The 21,964-nt window shown below is 39.5% G+C and overlaps 1 protein-coding gene across 3 annotated transcripts in view; it reads left to right on the top strand.

Moving 5' to 3' along the window:
- Positions 1-21,964, top strand: part of Synpr (synaptoporin) — a 312,429-nt gene that overhangs the window by 250,989 nt on the left and 39,476 nt on the right. For all 3 annotated transcript variants that reach the window (XM_031345205.1, XM_031345216.1, XM_031345227.1), the window contains one exon: positions 1,969-2,167. In XM_031345205.1, coding sequence (XP_031201065.1) covers positions 1,969-2,167 — 199 coding nt within the window. The remainder of the gene's footprint in view (positions 1-1,968; positions 2,168-21,964) is intronic.

The raw sequence follows: 21,964 nt of genomic DNA on the forward strand, positions 1-21,964 counted from the left end.
AAACAAGCTAGCATAAAAAAGTTGATATAGATATTTTAAAAAGACTTTAGAACTAGACATGAATTTAAACCCTGGCCCACAAAAACTACCTGGGTATCTTAAAACAAATTATGTGATCATTCTAAGTTTGCATTTCTTTATCTGTAAGTGGTGAAGTGCAAAAAGGAGCCCACATTACAGAGTTTGTTGTAAACATTAAGTTACATAACGTGTTCAAAACAGAAATGTTTCATCCTGCTAGCTCTGTTGCTATTAGTATTATTTCATGATTAGTGTTACTGTATAAACTGGTGGAATGTGTATACAGCGAACACTTTGAAAGGGGTTATTTACATTTAGCTTAGTAAAAAAAAGCTAAATAGGAGTTGGAAATGGCTGCAGGAACACTGTTACTTCTACAGGTAGTTTCCCAAATGAGACTCGGGTGACATTAACGAGCTTCATTAATGTTGATTTACAAGTGTCTGCATTGTTGCTGATGCACTGCCAACTCAACCTGAGTGAGCAGACATTCCTTTTGTAAACTTCATAACCACTCAAGGCACACAAGTGGCCAGGCCCCTGCCTGAGGAGCTCTAGCATTCAGGCTCCACTGAGTATCTCCTGTTTTTTAATGTCTGTAACAGCCTTCCCAGCCCCTGAAGATGGGAAATTGGCCAGGCCTTGTCCTACAAGAAAAAACAAACCCTACCAATCCCTTAACTTTACACAATATCAGGCCATATAATCCCTCGGATCCCAGGCCACTCTAAAAAGCTCTACTCCATTTCCTCAAGAAACCCTATATAAACCCTGTGCTACATTCAGTTCTCTGCTGCTTCTTGCCCCCAGAGGTGAGGCAGCCACTCTCCTCTGTTTTTCCTTCCGATAAGTCTCTTGTGTGAGATGTGTTGTGCAGTGATTTTTGCATTCTTTGGATCCTGGGTGCCTGGATACCTTTCCCATCAAAGCTGTAACATATTTCTGAAGAATCTTGGTTCCTGTAACAATCTACAGTTTCCACTTCATTCCAGCTCACATCTTTAAAATATGTGCTTAACATGACTTCCTTGGATGGCTATAGTTGAGCAGAAAGTGTTGCTTAAGCATTTCATTGGTCCCTATAATGGACTACTATGCTGTGTTGGATGTTCCCCTTGGGGAGCATACACTCTAAAACTCTCAAGGGTTCAAGTTAGAACCTGGCAGAACGAAGACTGTTCATCCATTTATTCACATAGCAAATGCCTAATAATAGCCAGCTTTGGGGTATACAGAAAAAAAGAAAACCAAAATCCACACTACCACAGAGACTGGTAGTCCCTACTGAGGAAGCAATACAGACAGGAAAAAACAAACAATGAACAAGTATGTCATCTAAATAGCTTTATCTAGTAACAAACACCACAAATGTCATAAAGGAGCTTGATGAGATTCACAAGGTTGGAAGAAGGGTAATTATATTATAATTTCAAATATTTTTTTTAAAAGAAGTACAATAAAATGTCAAAAGGAAAGAAACCACAATAGTGAGTAGTTAGCAGGAGGTTCCCCAGGGAGGATGTGATAATTGGATCCTGAGGGGGCAAGCACAGGTAGAAAAGTCCATGGAAAATTCACAGAAAGATTATATCCTGTTTGGTCTGCCTGCTGCAGGTTAAATGGGCTATGTGTGGAGCAGAGGGATGGGCCTTAACACCCTGAGGAAAGAGGCTGGAAACATAGAAGGGACCCAAGGCTTACTGGGCCACTTTCTAAAGTCTCAGCAGAAGGCTATGGTTATTTCAGAGTCCCTCTCTCCCCTTCTCACCTCTGCAGGATGCTTTACCACCTCTGTGGTAACTTACTTCCATAGGTCAAGCTAGAATCTGTAAATTGACTAACAAATTCTCCACTGGATTCTTCATGTTGGACAGCATTTGCAGACGTGACAGTGGGCATTTCAGCTTCTACAACGTGTCAATTGTCTTCTTGCCTCTATGGTTTCAGGCTGCACCAGGTGACCTTTGAAGTGCCCACCTGTGAGGGAAAGGAACAGCAGAAGTTGGCCCTGGTTGGAGACTCCTCATCCTCAGCAGAATTCTTTGTCACCGTGGCTGTGTTCGCCTTTCTCTACTCCCTGGCTGCCACTGTCGTGTATATTTTCTTCCAGAACAAGTACCGCGAAAACAACCGGGGCCCACTCATTGTAAGTTACTGTCTTTTTGCAACAATTTCTGTCCCTTATACCTTCTTTGGCTAGTGCCAGAAGGGCTTTGGAGTCAACTGTGCCTGTGAGGCTGGAGTGTGAAAGGCAATCATAGTAGATGTTACCCAGATCTTTTGCATCTGCAATAGAAAACACAATGCCTACTGATTCCTGAGCCCTGGAATGGGAAAGTAGCACAAGATCTGGTAGAAACCATTTTGAAAACAGAACAAACAACGGTTAGGAAGCCTATGAGACCCAGAAAAGAACAGTGAGGCCTGATATGGCCTTGTAGTTCCCGAATTATGGAGTTAGGAAGCCGTTATTTTCAGTAGCCATTTAGATAGCATGGTTTGTGCTTTTTTTGAAATGCATTGTTTCTTTATTATATGATAGCCTGAGCATCAAGCTAGTTAAATTGAAGTGCTCTCTCTTTCTGCCTCTCTCTCTCTCTGTCTCTCTCTGTCTGTCTCTCTCTCTCTCCCTCCCTGCACTCTCCACTCCACCAGTTCTCCCTATCACTTCCTTACTCACCCTACCAAGCATTCCTTTCTCTTTGACAATGGTTCAATGACTCAAATTGGTGAAATCAATATAGCCTTATATGTTACATGTCCTAATATGACCATACATGTACCTAAAGAGGAAAATAAATACGTTTCACAATTTACAGGTACATTTACTTAAAAATCAATTTTTCTGAAATGACCTGCGTCTAGAAATGTCTTATTTGCTTTTTCTCTTAATAACTATGTTAGTTACCCTTTTGTTCTGCTAACAAAACATCTGGGACAATTAACTTACATAGGAAAAAGGAACTGGGAGGCTTATGGTTTTAGAATTGCAGTTTATGATTGGGTAGACTTAGTATTCTTAGGCTTCAGGTAAGAGTGCCAGCTAGCCATAGTGAGGAGCAAACTGCCAGAAAACAAACTAGAAAGGGCTCAGGATCCCACCATCCTCTCAAAAGGCACATTCCACCAGTGTTCTAAGACCACTCACAGGGCCATATGTCCTATCCACTATCTCTTCAAACAGCCACCTTGGGAAGTAATTATTTAATGCACAGACCTTTGAGAGACATTGAATGGCCAAAAAATAGCAATTATGTACTCCCACTTTACAGAAGAAAGCAGCTTTTCTTGCCATTGGAAAGCTTATTGCACATCACCTTTATAGGATACAATTCATTGGAGGCAGTGGAGAGTGACTATCTAACATATTGTCAGCACTGACAACAGGGAATTGTCTAATGCCTGGGTGAATCTTCTTTGGCTATGAAGTGACATATAACTTCTTGCTCTCAATAAAAGCAATATTCATAACCTGCTTGTCTGCTGATAGATCATTAAAAATGTTTTTGATGATAGATTACTATGTGATTTGAGGTCTGTATGTCAGAAACAAGAAATTAGCAATATTGCTATAATAAACTCCATCTCTTTTCTTGTGCTTTTTGTGCAAGTACTTTTCTCAACAGAATATAATACACCCCAACGTGTTCAGAAACTAAGTGAAGAAAAATAAGAAGCCATCCATCTCAGAGATATAAATCTGCAACACAATTTAGCTTTTTAGATTAATAATTACTTATTAACTGTATAGAAAATTTTGTTATTTTAGACAAGTGTACATTAATAATAATTTTATGGTCAACCGAGCCCCTTAAGGAGCCAAGGACAATTAAAAAGTAATTTAAAATCCATGTATACATTTTCGTTGCAAAAAAATACAATATGGTAATCAATAAAGTACTTTGAAAAATATTATAGTAGGCTATAATTCTTTGAGAAATTAAAATAGAAATTTAAGTTCAAAGTGAATAAATAATAAATTTGCCAACTTATTAAGAAATTTGTTTATTTTTTGATGACTCACAAAAAATTAAATAAATATTAATTCTATCATTTCAAATTGATACAGAATCATTATACTTCCAAAGGCCCACACTGAGACTATTCCAGAAATCCTATTCTTTCAAGTTGTGTTCACAGGTATGGAAAGTTGTATAGAAATTCTTTTAGTAAATTATAAATCTTTAATCTGACCTATAGGTTATGGAGAGCTGAACAAATTGGGAAGGGTGCTTGCAAGGATGTCTGTTTAGGGCTCTGTGGTCAGCTAGAAGGAAGAGTGCAAGCTTATACCTGCAGCACTTTACTGAATCAACGTGACAGGGAGAAGCAATACAGCAGAGCTCACATCCTTGGGCTGGTGTCTTTCTCTCTCATCTCAAAATGGAACCAGAGTCGCTTCACTTCTCCTGTGATGTGCACAGAAAAGAGTGGCAGCAAAGTAGGAAAATGTTTCAGTTGGGTTTTAGGAGTATTTTTTTGTTTTCTTTGTTTGTTTGTTTTAGATGAAGAAGACATTCTCAGAATTCTAAGGGCTAAGGTAAAACCCTCATTCCGAAGAAAGAAGCCTGCATTGCCAGTTTATTCAAAAACTGTGAAAGCATCCATTTGTCATTTTAAAAGAAAAAACTTATTTTATTCACATAAAATCATTTTGTTGAATCATGCAGTTCTAGCCCTGTGCAAATAGTCTTTCTCATCAACAAAGATCTAATGAGATCCGAGGTTACGTAATACACCAAGTAGGTTTTTTATTATTATTATTGCATCCTAGGGGAGGGGACAAGGAAGAAATAATTCTACTAATGAAAATAGAAAGATCCCAATATGAAACTTCTGTGATATTAAAAGAAAAACCAATAATCAAAGTTTATTTTAAGAAGAGCATATGTCCTAGGAATCCGACAGGCAGACATCTTGGAGTTGGTAGAGCTGTGAAAAACAAACCCCTTAGGTTCCAATCTTGCCACAAGGTGCTGATCACAAGGAGCCAGTGTAAGCAGATGCAGCTTTGGGATGGCTTGGGTGACGCCCACTCAACTCACTGTTACTAGCGAGGCACTTGCTGAGGGTCTAAACATTGCCCTAGTTCTTACTCTATCCTGTTTATGCAGAAAGATGGCCACTGGCTATGACTGCAGTAGACCCCTCCCCTTACCATTGATTCTTTGATGTTCTTATTGTTTTGCCTTTTGTAGTAGTTTTGTTTCCTAGTGCTGTGACAGACTTAGCCTAAGAGAGAAAGCATTTGTTTGGCTCACAGTGCCAAGTTATTGTCCATCACTGTGGAGAAGCCAAGGCAGCTGGTGCTCTAAACAGCTAAGTCACACCACATCCACAAAGCAAAGAGCAAAGAATTAGTGCATGCGGGCTAGTGCTCGGCTCGCCATCTCTACCCTTACACAGTTGAAGACCAAACCCAGAGAACAGTCATCCCATCTCCATTAAAGTCATCAAAACCAAAATAACTTCCTACAAACACACCAATTGGCCAGTCTTCCTACATAACACTTCACGGCGAATTCCTCCTTAGACTATGGCAAGCTGACAATTAAAACTGAACATCACACGTATTTTGAAATTTTTTAAGAACATACACTAATTTTTTTTTTAAATTATATGATTTGGGATGGCCCTTGTCAGGCTTGCAATGTGATACAAAGAAGTTCTTGTATTACCCTGATTCCATCAGGGTAATAAGAACGGATTCCATCAGCTTTACGAAATCAGATACTCATCTGAAAACAAACAAATTCCCATCTTGATTTACAGTCTTCTAGGATATGACATCATATTTTGTAAATGAGAGAAGTGAGAAGGATGACACTATTGATAAGAAACATGAGTCCCAACAATGACATCAATTCATACTCCACGGACTTCCAGAATGTATTGAGCTGGCCTAGTGTTCACAACAGCCCTAGTTTATATTATTGTTCACATGGATAAGTAATGGGAAGATTGGGAATGTTGTCAGCTCTTCCAAACCACATCACCAGCAGGTAGGGGATATCACTTAAACCCAAGACAAGGGCCCCTAAGCCATCATGTGAGATCCTCAAGTCGACAGTATTCTACAAAGCTTATAGCAGAGAGTTGTATGTGAATCTATGAGCGCCCACCAACACAGTTGCTATGTCTGCTACTTTGGAAATAGATGATATCTAGGTTCTTCTGACCACTTAATATCTATTTGGGCTTATGATCTTTCTGTTCTATCTCTCATGCTAGAACAATGGAAAATAACATTTGGGGTTTATCCTTTTGCCAATAACAGGAGAGGAAGCAGGCTTCAGAATGTCCAGGATGATGTGTTATAAGTCAATGATAAGAGGATGGAAGTAGTCTCAGAGAGACCAGAAACATGAATATCAATGGTTGCCTAAAACTATTTTAATCTACTGGAAAAAATGATAAAATTATCTTTTTAAAGTAGAAATGAAAATTTTAATATCTTCAGAAGGCAATTAATTGCTAAGAATGCTGAGTAATCCAGTAGCAAGAAAACCCTTAGGAGTGAACCAGCTGCCATGTCTGTTACAGACAGTGCCTTTCTGTTTGGATGGATACATGCCAGCTCTCAGAAACAGTAGTCACCTCAATGGTACATGACTGTGGAATTGAAATGTCTCATCTGGTTATATTTTGTCATGTTTCATAGAGTGTGGCCTTCAAGCCAGTCTTTTGCCCAGGACTGTGTGTCATGTATTCTGGGTCTTTTCAGATCTCATGTCAGAAGGAATTTAGGTTTTCTCAGCAGAATGTGAAGTTGGTTTAAAAGGATGACTTGTTTCACACGACTGACAAAATGTGCTAAGGATGAGTGATGTAAGCAGTAGTCCACATTCCAGCAATCTTCAGTGCAATGTCAGAAGTTTAGCTTAAAGTGACTATTCTAGGAATCCCAACCTTTCTCAATATCTACCTTAATATTTTATTTTTTAAAAAGGGAGGAAGGGAGAAAGGGAAGGAGAAAAGAAAGACAGGAGTGAAGGAGGGGGACAAATGAAAGAAGGTATATTATTTGAACTCTCTTATCCAACCCCACAAAAGGACCAATTTGATAAGAGGTGGCTTATGAGCCTGGGGGAATTTACCCACTGTAGCACATGCTGCTATGCTGGCTTGCATTTATATTTTGCCCAGTGTTTCCCAAATATTTTTAATATGTTCTCATTTAGGTGCAAAATAATCCTGAGAGAAAAGTGGAAAAATGAGTCAACCCTCTTTTGCAGACTCAGTGTAATTATCCACAAACATTAGAAAGCTGGGAGCTTGGGAGCCAAGCTGTTACTAGAATATGGGTGCACAGTGAGGGCTAGAACCACCCTCCAATGGTTATGGTAAAACCACAAAGTCTTAGATTGAAGTCCCATCTTTTGACCTGTGCTTAAATAGATGGAAGTCTGTTACAGATTCTAACATTCTTGCAGACATCAGCTTTAGTAGTTCCCTTGTCTATTACATAGTCTTACAGATTGAAGTTGGACTTTTGATCAATTTATTCAACTGTTCAAAATGATTCCACTGTGTTCATTCTCTCTCTACCAGACTTCCTCTCCGGCCCCAAGTCCTTAAGTATAGCTTGACTCATTTCTGGGTCTAAGGTAATAACTATTACATTGGAGGGCACAGGTGACATTTTCCCCTTGGGATTCACTCTGTTACATGACCAGAGGTCATGGCTATGGATTTTCAAGGATAGGCTTAGTCCATAGCTGAGGGAAGACAACAGGAGAGGAGCATTGACTCAATGCTTCTGTTTAGTCAAACCTTGACTTAGGGGAGATCATGGGTAGAACTTGGATTTTTCAGTATCTGAGCTATTGAAACTGAAAGAGTGCTCCCAACTCTCTCTTTCTCTTTTTCTCTCTCTCCCCCTCTCCCTTTCTCTGTTGCCCACACCCACCTTCCCTTTTATCTTTTCTCATCTCTCTTATTTACTTCTCCCTGTCTTTTTCTCATCTTGTCAGTTCTACCTCAAATCTAAGTGATTTTTACTGTAATAGTAGTAAGTATCCTTAATGGGACAACCAATAGTAGTAAGTATCCAAATGGGACAATGTGGGTGGATGAGTAAAAAGCATTTGTTACATTAACAAAACTCACAATGAAGCTCTTACTAGTACGTGGCCTGCTCAAGCATGCAAACAGGGCTTTGGTACCCTAAAGAGGGGGGAGTGGCTTCCTGGGATGGAGGCTGACCCATATGCCCACACATCCAGTAGCATGGAATCCTTTTGAAGATAGTTTCAGAGCATTTGGAAGTTGGCAGATAAAATGGAGAACATTGTTTTTGATGTTCTGGCCCAGACACAAAGTAATTGATTCTTGAATAAAATCATTTGAATTTCCTGAATGTGCTCCCTGTTAATCATAGATATGTTTGTCAGAGTTCAAAGCCTGACCTATCAGGCATGTGTGTGCATAGCCTATATGTTATACTTTGGATCTGCTTGCTTTTTGAGTAAAGAAATGTTAACAACACAAAAGAGGTGAATTCACCTTTAAAGGAACTCTTTTTGTTTGTTTGTTTGTTTGTTTTGGTTTTGTTTTTCGAGACATGATTTCTCTATGTAGCCCTGGCTGTCCTGGAACTCACTCTGTAAACCAGGCTGGCTCAAACTCAGAAATCTGCCTGCCTCAGCCTCTCAAGTGCTGGGATTAAAAGCGTGCACCACCACTGCCCTGTTTAAAGGATCTCTTAATCTAAACTACTATAAAACTTGTATGAATGAATAGTTTCCCCACAGCAATAGCACAGATAGAGGCAAAGAAATTAATCTGTTTAAAATGACCTTAGCATACTATGGACATTCTTTAACACAGTTGACTTCTACAGTTTTTTTAAGCTTTTTAATGATTAGTGAATTCTTAATTACAATTTAAATGGAGATACGTTTTTCACTGTGTTTGGTATCATGTTTCTGTAATCAGTAAGTTAAACACTGGGAAGAGCCTTAATAAAGCAAATGACTGCTTAAAGAATTAGTGTGCATCTTCCGGAGCAGACAGCTCTTAGCCACTGTTGAAAATACGTCTTCAGAGGGTTGGTGGATGCTATCTGTCCTCTCCCATATGTTTTCTATTTGCTTCCTCTTTTTTCAGAGAACTCATCATCCAGTTAGAAAGTCGGAAGCTAGGAAATTTGGCCACGCATCAAAAGTATGTGTATGTGTGTGTGTGTGTGTGTGTGTGTGTGTGTGTGTGTGTGTCTGTGTGTGAGCTTCCTGATTTCATTGAATGTAAAATGAATTGTCAAGTGTTCCTACTTACATCCTCTGATCAGTGATTCCCAACAAATAGGAAAGAGAAGGGTGGTGTGTGTTTCTGACACCCCTACTCTATCCTAGTCCATTTGTGCCGCTATGACAAAATGTCTCAGACAGGTAGTTGTTAAAGCAGATTTCTTTTCTCCCTCCCACCCCCACAGTTCTGGAGCTAGGAAGCCCAAGGTCTATATGGGGGCATATCTGGTCATCTTGTAAAGGTTACTGTATCCTTACAAGATGGCACTGTGTCACTACATCCTTTAGAGAGGAGGAGCAATGTGACCTTGAACTATAGAAGTGGGAAAGCAAGAGTGCCAAACACTTTATGAAGACTTTATTTATGAATGGCTTAATGAAGGAGGAATCTACATATCCTAATCACCTCTTTAAAGGATCTACTTCATCTATCACTTTGGTAAAACATGCCTTTTGCAGAGTGCAAATTCAAAGGCACCATGGTGCCTTCAGCATTCAGATGTTGTGAATGCAGCAGTATTGAGAGAAGGGACATTTAAGTGGTACTTTAACTCTGAAGGTTTCTTCCTCATCAACAGGATTAAAGCCCTCATAGAAGAGGCTTCAGGTAGTGTTCCACTTGCTTGTCTGCTTTTCTACTATATGAATACACATAACCTTTCAGCAAACACAGAGACATCGCACCATCTTGGAACCAAAAAGCAAACTTCATCAGACAATTTAAACTGGACTTGGAGCCTGCAGAACAATGAGGAACTAACCTGTACCTTTATAAACCATCTCCTCTCTAGTGTTTTGTTTGAGAAGCTGAAGTGAACTGAGAAACTGTCCCATAAGACATTGGCAAGATTTGATCAATTTCTTTTGTTACTAATAAGGTGATGTAGTAGGTAGACGTCTGGGATGCTGCTAAAGTCAAATGTCCTGTAGTAAAGCAACACAACTCACTTTTGCAAAGAGTTACCAGGGCTCAAAATGTCACTAGGGCAGGGCTTGAGATATCATGATTTCACTGTGAAGTTTACAGCAGTAAGTAGCAGCCATTAAACACCTACTTCATGCCTGCCATTTTACTGGTTGATTTTCATAATATTATGTAACAATAGTACCTTAAATCCTCTTACTGAAATGTAGAGACAGTGGCTGAAGATATTGACAAACTTCGCTCAAGAGGTAATTTAAGTCTGACATCAGACCTGTCTTCACTGAACTTACCTTTTTTTCTTCCTTTCTTTCCTTCTTTCTTTCTTCTATTTCTTTCTTTCTTTCTTTCTTTTTTCTGTCAAGACTGGTTTCTCTGTGTAAAAGCCCTGGCTGTTCTGGAATACTCATTGTAGTCTAGGCTAGCCTCAGACTCACAGAGATCCACCTGCCTCTGCCTCCTGAGTGCTAAGATTAAAGACATGTGCTATCATGCCTGTCTCATAGTCATTTTATTGAGTTGTGTGGCCACTATTAAGTTTTCCATGCTCCATGTGTGAAGAGTAAGTAAGTCTCCACACATGCTCCTGCAAGAAACCCTACTTAAAGCTCAATAGGTCACAAGTAAGTTGAAAATATGGAGGAAACTTATTGGGAAGAAGAAAGGATTGACTGGGAGGGAAATTTGGGAGAATAATTGGGTGAATATTATCAAGATATATACATGCATGAAATTGTCCAAATAAATTTTAAGTACTTTAAAAGAGTAATACTCATGGATATTAGACTGTTCTTTAGGTCTCAGGTCCTAGGCTAAACTCCAAGGTCCCAAATCTAAATAATGTCCATCTTCTAACCTCGACCTCCCAGCTTTATTCCTATCGGACTTGAGCTCAAACATCTGTCATGTGGAGTAAGTAAGAAGCGATAGTTAAGAATTCATTCTTAAGGTCCCAACTTTCTGTATTAGAACCTCAGTACAATCATCTGCCACCCATGTAACTTCAATAGGTTTTAGAACTACTCTGTGTTTCCATTTGACACCTGGGAAATAGATATAGCACATGAGGCCATTGATCAGGTTACCTGAGTTATTACACATAAAGCCACTACAGAAATGGCAGGCATCCAGCAGGGGCTTATTAAAGTAAGATATTTACTTTCCATCAACCTTATATTATCCACCTTGGCATCCATTGTGTGCTTTCCATGTAGCTGGTGTTTAAGTCTTACTGGATGGGCCAACTGAAAAGCAGTGAATAGCTGAGCAGTATTTACTTTCTCATGTAGAGAAATGCAGTGGATCTCTTACTGTGCTGTAATGATCAAATATCTTTCATACTATTTTTTATTCTTTGAGCCTGTGAACTCAGCTTAAGCTGTTGTCACTACAAATGAATGCAGTCAGGCTTAATAATATAGAGTTTCACTCAGTCCTCCATTTCTTGGTTACCTTTCTTTCTGTTCCTCCTACAATTATGGTACTTATTTTTATTCTTTAAGGATAGAGAACAGAACACAGCTCCATTCTCATAAGTAGGAGCTTGAATACTATTATAGCTAGCAAATCTGAAAATGGTGAAGAAGTATGGGGAAGGCAATAGCGTAGCAAGAAGAAACCTGGACAATCTTATCAGGGCATCCAGGTGGAAACTAACCTTAGCCCCTCACCCTCTTTCTAACACATGTCAAAGAATATAAAACATTTATGTGCGGGGGCACTCCATGTTCCATTGCATGCCTGTAGAGGTCAAAGGACAACTTACGAAAGTCAGTTCTCTCCTTTTACCATATGGGCTGCAGGGATGTAATTCAGGTCACCAGACTTGACCCTTATAGGCTGAGCAGTCTCAACAGCCCTGTTACTCATTCAAGTGCTGAATTCTGGCTCATTCCCTCATTTGAGGACTGCAGCTACTCTTACTATTTCTTGAGTTGTTGCTTTGAATCCATAACAAGCATACTCACAGCTTTGGCTTCTCTGAGACATCCAGAAGTTCAGAAATGCCTTGTCTAATACCTAGAGTTCATTATGCAAATAATGGGCATCACATCCCAAGTTTTGGTATTTTTGCAGCCTTCATCCTGTTTTCTCAGCTGGTTGTCTTAATCCCTGTTGCTTACTAGCAGAACCCTAACCAAAGCCGTGGAGCCATCTAAGGACTGACTTACAAAACTGGCTCTGGGGCAAGTAGGAAGTGTCTAAAAGTAAATACTATTTAATCCTTTAGGAGTTATGTAGCTATGGAAACAAATGAGAGACTAGCCAGGGCAAAGCTTCATCTTTGTTTTAATTTAAGATTTGAAAATCTCAATCTCCCTCTATGTTGTTCTGAAATAGCTTTAAAACTGCAGTTCAACTCATATATCATGCCAAAGCATGTAGAGTTAAGCCTGAAGCTTACTGTTTGGGTTGTAGCCTGATAGGCACACTGAGCATTTGAGTGGCCACTCCTAGGGACCAAGAAGTATGCAGATTACTAACAAACTAGAAATGATCCTACAACTTAGGAAAATTGTAATTGAGCCTAGAGAAAACCAGAGTTCAATGAAATTGTTTGAACTAAAGTCTCTTTAGATACTTCCATGGACTAGGACTTGATAAAATGATCACTATCTCCTTAAACTCTCCCATTACCACAAAGGCAGTTACAACAATGCCCACTACAAATGTTAGTTCTGATTTATGTTCACTCAGTGGTACCGTCTTCCCTACAGTGCTGTGCTCCTGCCTATGCAGACTTGGGAGCAGAAAAATGAAAAGAGAAGGACATTTGTCAGACTCCTGAGTATTTGCTGTGTGAATCATATATGAGGGGATTACATTTGAGTGACCTAAACTGTCATTACTCAGCTGGAGCTGGCCTTCGAATAGCCAAAACATGACCAGGCTATCTGAGAAAACAACTGTGATTTATCAGTTCCAGTCAGGGAGGCAATATGGAGGAAAGAACAGGAAAGTTCACTTGCTGGATCGTGTGGTGGAGGGAGAAGAGAATTGAGAGAGCTTGGAAGGGAACAGAAAGCAACTGAATGGAAGACATGAACATTTGGCTAGAGAGATGGTTTGAACACAGATTCAGGGGAGGATAATCTATTTGTAGGCATGTTTTCACTGACCTGCTTCCTTCTGTGGAGAAGATAGCCTCCTCCTACTTGTAGCATCCTGTTGAGCTATCCACCATGATGACTCATCTGACATCCCATCAGAGTGAATCAGCCAAAGTCTTATCATGGACTGATTTATGGAGTAAATTCCTCCTTCATCTTGATGAATATTTGGGTCTAGTTGGTGGTGGCCATCCTGCCTGATATAAAAGTGTCCTCTCCCTCCCTCCCTCCCTCCCTCCCTCCTTCCCTCCTTCCCTCCCTCCCTTCCTCCCTCTCTCTCTGTCTCTCTCTCTCTCTCTTTCTCTCTCTCTCTGTGGCTGTGAGCATGCGCGCGCACGCGCGCGCGTGTGTGTGTGTGTGTGTGTGTGTGGTATATGTGTTCACACACTATAGATGCATGTCAGGGTAAGAGGATGACCTTGGGTGTCTATCTCACCTTCTACCTGAGAGTTTTTTTTATTAGTTTGCTCATTTTTTTCCTTCTTCATACTTCAGCTGCTGATCCACAAACTTCTAGGCATTTTTCTGCATCCATCTTTCAACTCTTGAAGGAGCAATGTAAATATAGACACTCATGCTAAACTGCTGGGTTTTCACATGGGTTCTGGGGATTCAAACTCCAGTACTTATGATTACCTTGAAAGCACACTACACACAGAGATATCTCCCCATGAAAGGATACCTCTGTAAGAATAAAGCAGAGCAGAGATGTGCAAACTCTAGAGAGAATGACAGTGGAGGTGGGGAAATGAGAAAAGCAACTGGGCTCCTAAGTTCAGCCACATTTGACTCCATGTTGACTCTACCCTAAAACTCTAGCTGTGTGAGGTACTGAATTTACTGTTACGATTGCTACTTTGATTTGGGATTCTCTTACCAAATGAAATAATCTTGAACTATAGAACTCTTACGTCTGCAATTGAAAAGTTGTAATACCACAAATGTAAAAATTATTATTGGAAAGATTAACATTTTCTAGTTTAGTGGTTAGATGAGTAGTAGTTTAGTAATTGCTTAGCAACAGTTTACTTAGTCAAAAGATTAAGAGACAATAAGGTAGAATGACTTTAAAAGAATGTTTATATTTATTATTAATGTTAACAATTTTGCCCCTCTCAGTGGTTGCATGATGTTCCATTATATTGAGACAACATGAATTTTTTAACTTAATCTTATATAGTGATTTTTTCTCTCTCCTAAATAAGTAGCTTTGGATCGATGTTTGATTATGCAGTTTAGCTTTAATTACCAAGGAGAAATCCCCCAAATGGGACACATGAGCTTAAGACCCAGTGGTAGACTCCATGTACACTCTGAATGTTTTGGTATATTATTTGTCACTGTGGTTAGGTAAGTGAAGGTCAAGACTGTTAACGGAACATTTGGCAAAAATGTGGAAAAACTAAACAAACCTTTGAAAATTTACAAAGTGATTTTTAAGAATTGAAATGCTTCCATGAATCTGATCTAGACTGTATCCATTACTTTCAATTCTGGTATGGCCACCTAGAAGGTGGCCAGGGAGCAACAAAAGAAGGAAGGTTCCCAATGTTATCTGCTACAGTTGGCCTTGTAGAACCTCTAAATAAATCATCTAATTAAATAATTTACCATGGTCTTTCTTCTCTCCCCTCTCTCCCAGTCATACAAATTCTTGATTTGAGATAGAAAAAGACCAAAGTCACCCAGATAATGCTCTAACATGTAATGAGAACACATGCTCTACTATGTTCATAGCAGCCTTATTTATAATAGCCAAGAGCTGGAAAGAACCCACATGTCCTTTAACAGAGGAATGGATACAGAAAATGTGGTACATTTATACAATGGAGTACTACTCAGCTATTAAAAAATGACGAATTCATGAAATTCTTAGGCAAATGACTAGAAATAGAAAATATCATCCTGAGTGAGGTAACACAACTGCTAAAGAACACACATGGTATGGACTCACTGATAAGTGGATATTAGCCCTGATAAGTGGATAAAGCTCCAAATAACCAAGATACAATTCACAAACCACATGAAGCTCAAGAAGAAGGAATACCAAAGTGTAGGTGCTTTGATCCTTCTTAGGAGAACAAAATATTCACAGGAGCAAATATGGAGATAAATTGTAGAGTAGAGACTGAAGGAAAGGCCATTGAGAGATTGTCCCACCTGGAGATTCATCCTATATACAGTTACCAAACCCAGACACTATTGTGGATGCCAAGAAGTGCATGCTGACAGGAACCTGAGAGGCCCTGCCAGCATCTAACAAATACAGAGGTGTATGCTTGCAGACAACCACTGGACTGAGCACAGGGTCTCCAATAGAGGAGTTAAAGGATCAAAGGAGTTGAAGGGATTTGCAACTCCACAGGAAGAACAACAATATAAACAAACCAGTACCTCCAGAGCTCCCAGGGACTAAGCTATCAACAAAAGAGTATACATGGCTCTAGCTACATATGTTGAATATGGCCTTGTCATGTACCAATGGGAGAAGAGGCCCTTGGTTTTATGAAAGCTCGATAGATGCCCCAGTGTAGGGGAATTGAGGGTGGGGAAGTAGGAGTGGGTGGGTGGATGGGTGGAGGAACACCCTCATAGGAGCAGGGGGAGGAAGGATGAGATAGGGGACTTTGGGGGAGGGGACCAGAAAAGGGGATAACATTTAAATGTAAATAAAAAAATATCCAATAAAAGAAAGACCAAAATCCATGGAACTGCTGTTCCTGATTTAAAAAGGCATCTGGTGTTCCTGATTAGAAGAGGCATCTGGTACTAGGAGCATTAGATTGCAAATTTCATGAAACAATGTCTTTCTTAAAAGTGTTTATAGTTATGAGCAACTTGGAGCTGATAGGATCTGTAGGGAGGAAAGGAATAATCCTTTTCAATTTTATTCTTTCAGTCCAAGTACAGCTGTATTGATGACATCGTGCCTTTGTAATGGACAAAAGTACAACCCGTTCCTTACACCAACATCCAGAACCTCCTATACCATGGCTACCAACTGCTCTTTAGAGCCAACACCCACTATCCCATTAATTCCTCAGGGAATGGAGATGATGTTCATCATTCTCTAAACCCATGTTGCATGATTTCCTACTTCTGCAGCTACTTCCCCGCTATCCAAAATAATCTCACCCTGGCCCAGCTCAGCCTATCAAAGTCAGATTCCTTCCAAAAGAACCATTGCAAAGCCTCTTCCCTCTGTGAAGATCTCCATGTTCTTATTCTCTATGGTGGTTTTAATGAAATATTCTCCATATGTTTCATGTACTTGAATATGTGGTCAGCCTTTTATAACTTGTGCTAAGCACTTTCCCTCTTGCTAAGACAGAAGACCTTGCAGTCTTGTTACTTTTCTATCACTGTGATAAGACACCATGATCAAGGCAACCTATAGAAGAGTTTTGAGCTCTTACACTTTCAGAAGGTTAGAGTCCATGGCCATTGTGGTGGGGAGCAGGGCTTCAGTCAGGTACACATAGGACTGGAGCAGTAGTTGAGAGCTACCATCTCGTTCTGTAAGCATGAGACAGAAAGAGCTAAATGGGAATGGCATGGGATTTTTCCCCTAGTGATACAACTCCTTCAACAAGGCCACACCCCTTAATCCTTCCCAAACAGTTCCACCAATTGGGGACTAATATTAAAACACATGTGTTTATGGGGGCCATTCTCTTTGAATCCACCACACTGACAAAAAACCCTTTAAGGAATTGGGGGGTCTTGTTCTTATCACACCATTCAAGAATTCTGTCATCCTATCAAGGAAACCATGGTTATAGGGCCATGACTCAGTTGGTCACACTGTGTCCATAGTCAGGAAGCACAGAGATCAGGACATGTGTTCAGCACATGTCTCTTGTTTATTTAGTCCAGGCCTGGTCTATGGAGTGGTGGTGCTCACTCATATTTATGGTGGGTCTTCTTGCCCTATTTAACCTAATCAAGAAACTCCCTCACAGCCATTCCAAGAGGTTTGTTTTCATAGTAATTGTAAGACAGGTTGACAAACAAGATTAACTATAAGCTATAAAGGAGGAAAAAAATAACAACACTCCAGTTTTTGTGTCTGTAGCTCCCATATTAGAACTCAATTCCCCCATGCACAAATACCTGACTTTTCATTCTCAAACAAGCATCTATCTATATAATCTTTATGCTACTACATGGACCTGGAGAAACAGAACAAATGATACTTTCAACTGTAATTCAACAGGAAATCTTTTCAGTTGCTTCATTCTATGTATGAAGCTAAACTGCTTTAGCAGACCTTCATTTTATCACACTTTCACTTCTAACTAGGATTATTTTTTGTATGCTACATAATTGTCTCTATTGCTGAGCTTCCTCTTCCTCTTCTCAGGAGCACTGTTCTTGCAACAGTGCCACTGTCTGCTGACTTCCAGTCAGACATTATGCTACGCACCCTTACTCAAGTCTCTTCTGCCCTCCCACTTTAATACTTTATCTCTTCAAAACAGAAATACTTTCTTTCCCTCAGAGCTCTTGAATTGGGGAACGAGGTCAGAAATTAATGGTATCTCATCACACTTGTCTAAAAATACAAAATCTTCATTGGTTTGAGAACATGAGAAAAAGGAACCCATTTTCTCACCTAAAACCAGACAACTGCTAAGTAGGAGTGAAGGGGAAGGTTTAAATTAGAAAGGCTGCATTTAATCAGCAGAAGTGAAAGGCGATTTCACTCTAAGAACTGTGCACATGAAAAGGTTTAATTATGAAAACTTGCCTTTGTGCATGTTCACTTTATGAACCTAGACTTCCAGAAGCCTCTGAGGATGGCCTTCACATTTTTAATAAGTATTGAAAATGAGGCACTCCCTGAAGGAATTGAAAGAGGGAGGCAAGTTTTAATGCATATGATTTCTTTTCTAAGCTTGGCAGCAACAGAAAGCCATCTCAGAAACCTCGCAGCATTCTGTGTGTGCCTTCAGAGCACTTGGAGGAAAATAAGCTGCCAGGGAGTCAGCAGAGAAAGTACAGATTGGCGATTAAGGTAGCCGTTCCATGAAGGGAAGTCTCTATCATTGGTTACAACCTCTGGATACATCGGTGGATATTCCTGAAGTTTCTGGAAATATTTATCTTGTGGAAAACAAAAGATTTCAGAAAATTCCCAGAAGGGAGCCACAGAGCTATCTTCCCATCTTATATGTTCTTTCTTCCCACTCCCTCAATAGAAATAAATCACTGGAATTTCAAACTCCAGTAATCATTGAATATAGAGAGAATCAAAATGTGTACTGTAGGCTGCTTGAAATCAGTCATTTCTGTGTTCTCTGTTTTCCCTAGTAAAGCACACATGAAGTTATCCCATGCCAGGGCCACACAGCTTGTTCATAGGAACCTGCTATTGCTAACATGTCCAAATGCATGTGTTCTGGTTTGCCCATGTCATCACCATTTCTGTCTTGACATTCTGTCAGTTGGTTAAAGCAGAGTATGTGGAAGGAATGTATGAATGACACTATGCAATTATTTGCCATTATTTATAGAAAAACAGTAGCCCAACTGCAGTTAGGATGCCTCTATAATGTTGAAACAGACTTAATGACCATTTACCATGAACACATACTACATTATATTAGGATCCAAGCTACTGTTGGAGGACAAAGCCATTAGTTGAATATAAGGGTTTCCTTATCATTTTTCTTCTTGTAATCTGAACTTCTGTCCTTCTCTCCTGAAGATGATAGAGTCTGAAATATTTATATGCCTTTATAATGACTACTTAACATTTAAAGGCACTTGGTATTTGCCAATGTGCTTGACGGTATTTAACAACAGGAAAATAACTGGTAGAAAATCTGACCTGGGACATCTGATAAACAAGTCCCTTTAGATACAGAGTGTTCTGGAAACTAATCTGGCCCATGATCCAGACTTATTTGTTCACTTAATGTCACTCAAGACCTCACACTTGAATTGCTCTTCTTGGCTAGATTTCATTCCAAGAACCCAGAAGGTTAGAGTAATTATTGTGTATCCCATCCACTTATTAATCCTTCTGAACTGCTAACTAGATGTTCAGGATGAAACTGTCAAAAAATGCCACTGTGAGAAGCATACGGTGGAGGTTTGGGTCTAGTCTGAGAGATTTCGTGGTTTTCAGTGTACATCAAAAGAACACAACTGGTGAACTTTGGCAATGTCTAGAGACATTCTATTGGAGAAGTTGTTAATGGCACCTAGATACAGATGTCAGGTTGCCAATAACCCTCCTATGAGATGAAAGATATTTACCAACTGCAGTAACATAGGTAGAGCTAAAGGCTATTGCATCAAGTCAAATGAACTGGGCACAGAAAGACAAAAAAAAAAAAAAAAAAAAAAAAAAAAGGGAAAAAAAAAAAAAAAAAAAAAAAAAAAAAAAAAAGGAAACTTCATTCTCATATAGAATCCAGTGTTGAAGTGGAGAATCCTATTGAAAACTGATCTCTTTTGGTCATGCTTGTGGATTTACATAACAGCCCTACCCATTATTAAGCAAGACCTATCTGTAGAGAGAACCTTTCATAATCTTCATTTTTACAGACACCTAACATATATATAGGAAGACATTATGTAGTTCAAGGAAGTAATGAAGATAACAACACTTCCTTCACAGAATCCAAAATTCCAAGAGTGGGGGGTAGGTAAACAAACAATTTAAAAATAAAATTGCACTAAGACTTCAAGGTATAGTCAAATGAGTGCCATTTTGTGTGGCCTTGTTATTCATCAAAACGAATACTCTTTTTCAAAGTTAGCACTTTCAAAAAAGCAAGGCAGAGTGACAAAAGAACTCCTAAGACATGCCTCATACAAACATTAGAGCATCAACTTGTGCAGTCCATGGATAACTGGTATGCATGCTTTCCAGGATCTACATCACAAAAACCCACTGGTGATAGAAAAATAGGGATTCCATTATGTCTGGAGAAGTCTGCAGTGCTCAGCATGTGTTGTAAACTTATCTATTCAGCCATAAAACGGATAATAAGATCCTGTTATTTGAAGCTGCATGGATAGAAAGAGAGGGTAATATGTTAAGTGAAATGAGCCAGGCAAAGATGGACAAGTGCTGTGTGACTTCACATAGAACCCAAGAAAGCTATTCCCAGCAGTTAAGAGTAGAATGTATTTCTGGATATTACTTCCTCTATTAAGTTTTTCCTGGCAATCCCAGGCAGGGTTAACCTTGCCCTTCAGTCTGTAATCACAACATTATAGAAATCAAGCTAACAACTTATAGCCATGAGAACCAGTTCTGGAAATCTATTTTGGATTTCTAATTGGCTCCTGGGCAGGAAGGCTTTCTGGGTGCTGCTTCCTTCCTCTTGAGTTTCATGTGGTTTGTGGATTGTGTCTTGTGCTTCTGGACTAATATGCACTTATCAGTGAGTGCATACCATGTGTGATCTGATCTTTTGTGATTGGGTTGCCTCACTCAGGATAATATCGTCCAGATTCATCCATGTGCCTAAGAATTTCATAAATTCATTGTTTTTAATAGCTGAGTAGTACTCCATTGTGTACCATGTGTGGTACATAGATGTACCACAATTTCTGTATCCACTCCTCTGTTGAGGGACATCTGGGTTGTTTCCAGTTTCTGGCTATTATAAATAAGGCAGCTATGAACATAGTGGTGCATGTGTCCTTATTACATGTTGGAGCATCTTTTGGGTATATGCCCAGGAGTGGTATAGCTGGGTCCTCTGGTAGTACTATATCCAATTTCTAGAGGAACCGCCAAACTGTTTTCCAAAGTGGTTGTACCAGCTTGTAATCCCACCAACAATGGAGGAGTGTTCCTCTTTCTCCACAACCTTGCCAGCATCTGTTGTTACCTGAGTTTTTTATCTTAGCCATTCTGACTGGTGTGAGGAGGAATCTCAGTGTTGTTTTGATTTACATTTCCCTGATGAGAAAGGATGTTGAACATTCCTTTAGGTGTTTCTCAGACATTCAGTATTCCTCATTTGAGAATTTTTTGTTTAGCTCTTTACCCCATTTTTAACAGGGTTATTTGGTTCTCTGGAGTCCAACTTCTTGAGTTCTTTGTATGTATTGGATATTAGCCCTCTAGCAGATCTTTCCCCATCTATTGGTTGCTGTTTTGTCCTATTGACAGTGTCACTTGCCTTACAGAAGCTTTGCAATTTTATGAGGCCCCATTTGTCAATTCTTTATCTTAGAGCATAAGCTATTGATGTTCTGTTCAGGAAATTTTCCCCTGTGCCCATGTACTCGAGGCTCTTCCTCACTTTTTCTGTTAGTTCCATGTATTTGGTTTTATGTGGAGGTCATTCATCCACTTGGACTTGAGCTTTTGTACAAGGAGATAAGAATGAATGGATTTTCATTCTTGTACATGCTAACCACCAGTTGAGCCAGCACCATTTGTTGAAAATGCTGTCTTTTTTTCCACTGGATGGTTTTAGCTCCTTTGTCAAAGGTCAGGTAACCATAGGTGTATGGGTTCATTTCTGGGTCTTCAATTCTATTCCACTGATCTACCTACCTGTCACTGTACCAATACCATGCAGTTTTTATAACTATTGCTCTCTAGTACAGCTTGAGGTCAGGGATGGTGATTCCACCAGAAGTTCTTTTATTGTTGAGAATAGTTTTCACTATCCTAGGTTTTTTCTTATTCC

Source organism: Mastomys coucha, unplaced genomic scaffold, assembly GCF_008632895.1.
Source record: "Mastomys coucha isolate ucsf_1 unplaced genomic scaffold, UCSF_Mcou_1 pScaffold10, whole genome shotgun sequence".
NCBI classification, from domain to species: Eukaryota; Metazoa; Chordata; class Mammalia; order Rodentia; family Muridae; genus Mastomys; species Mastomys coucha.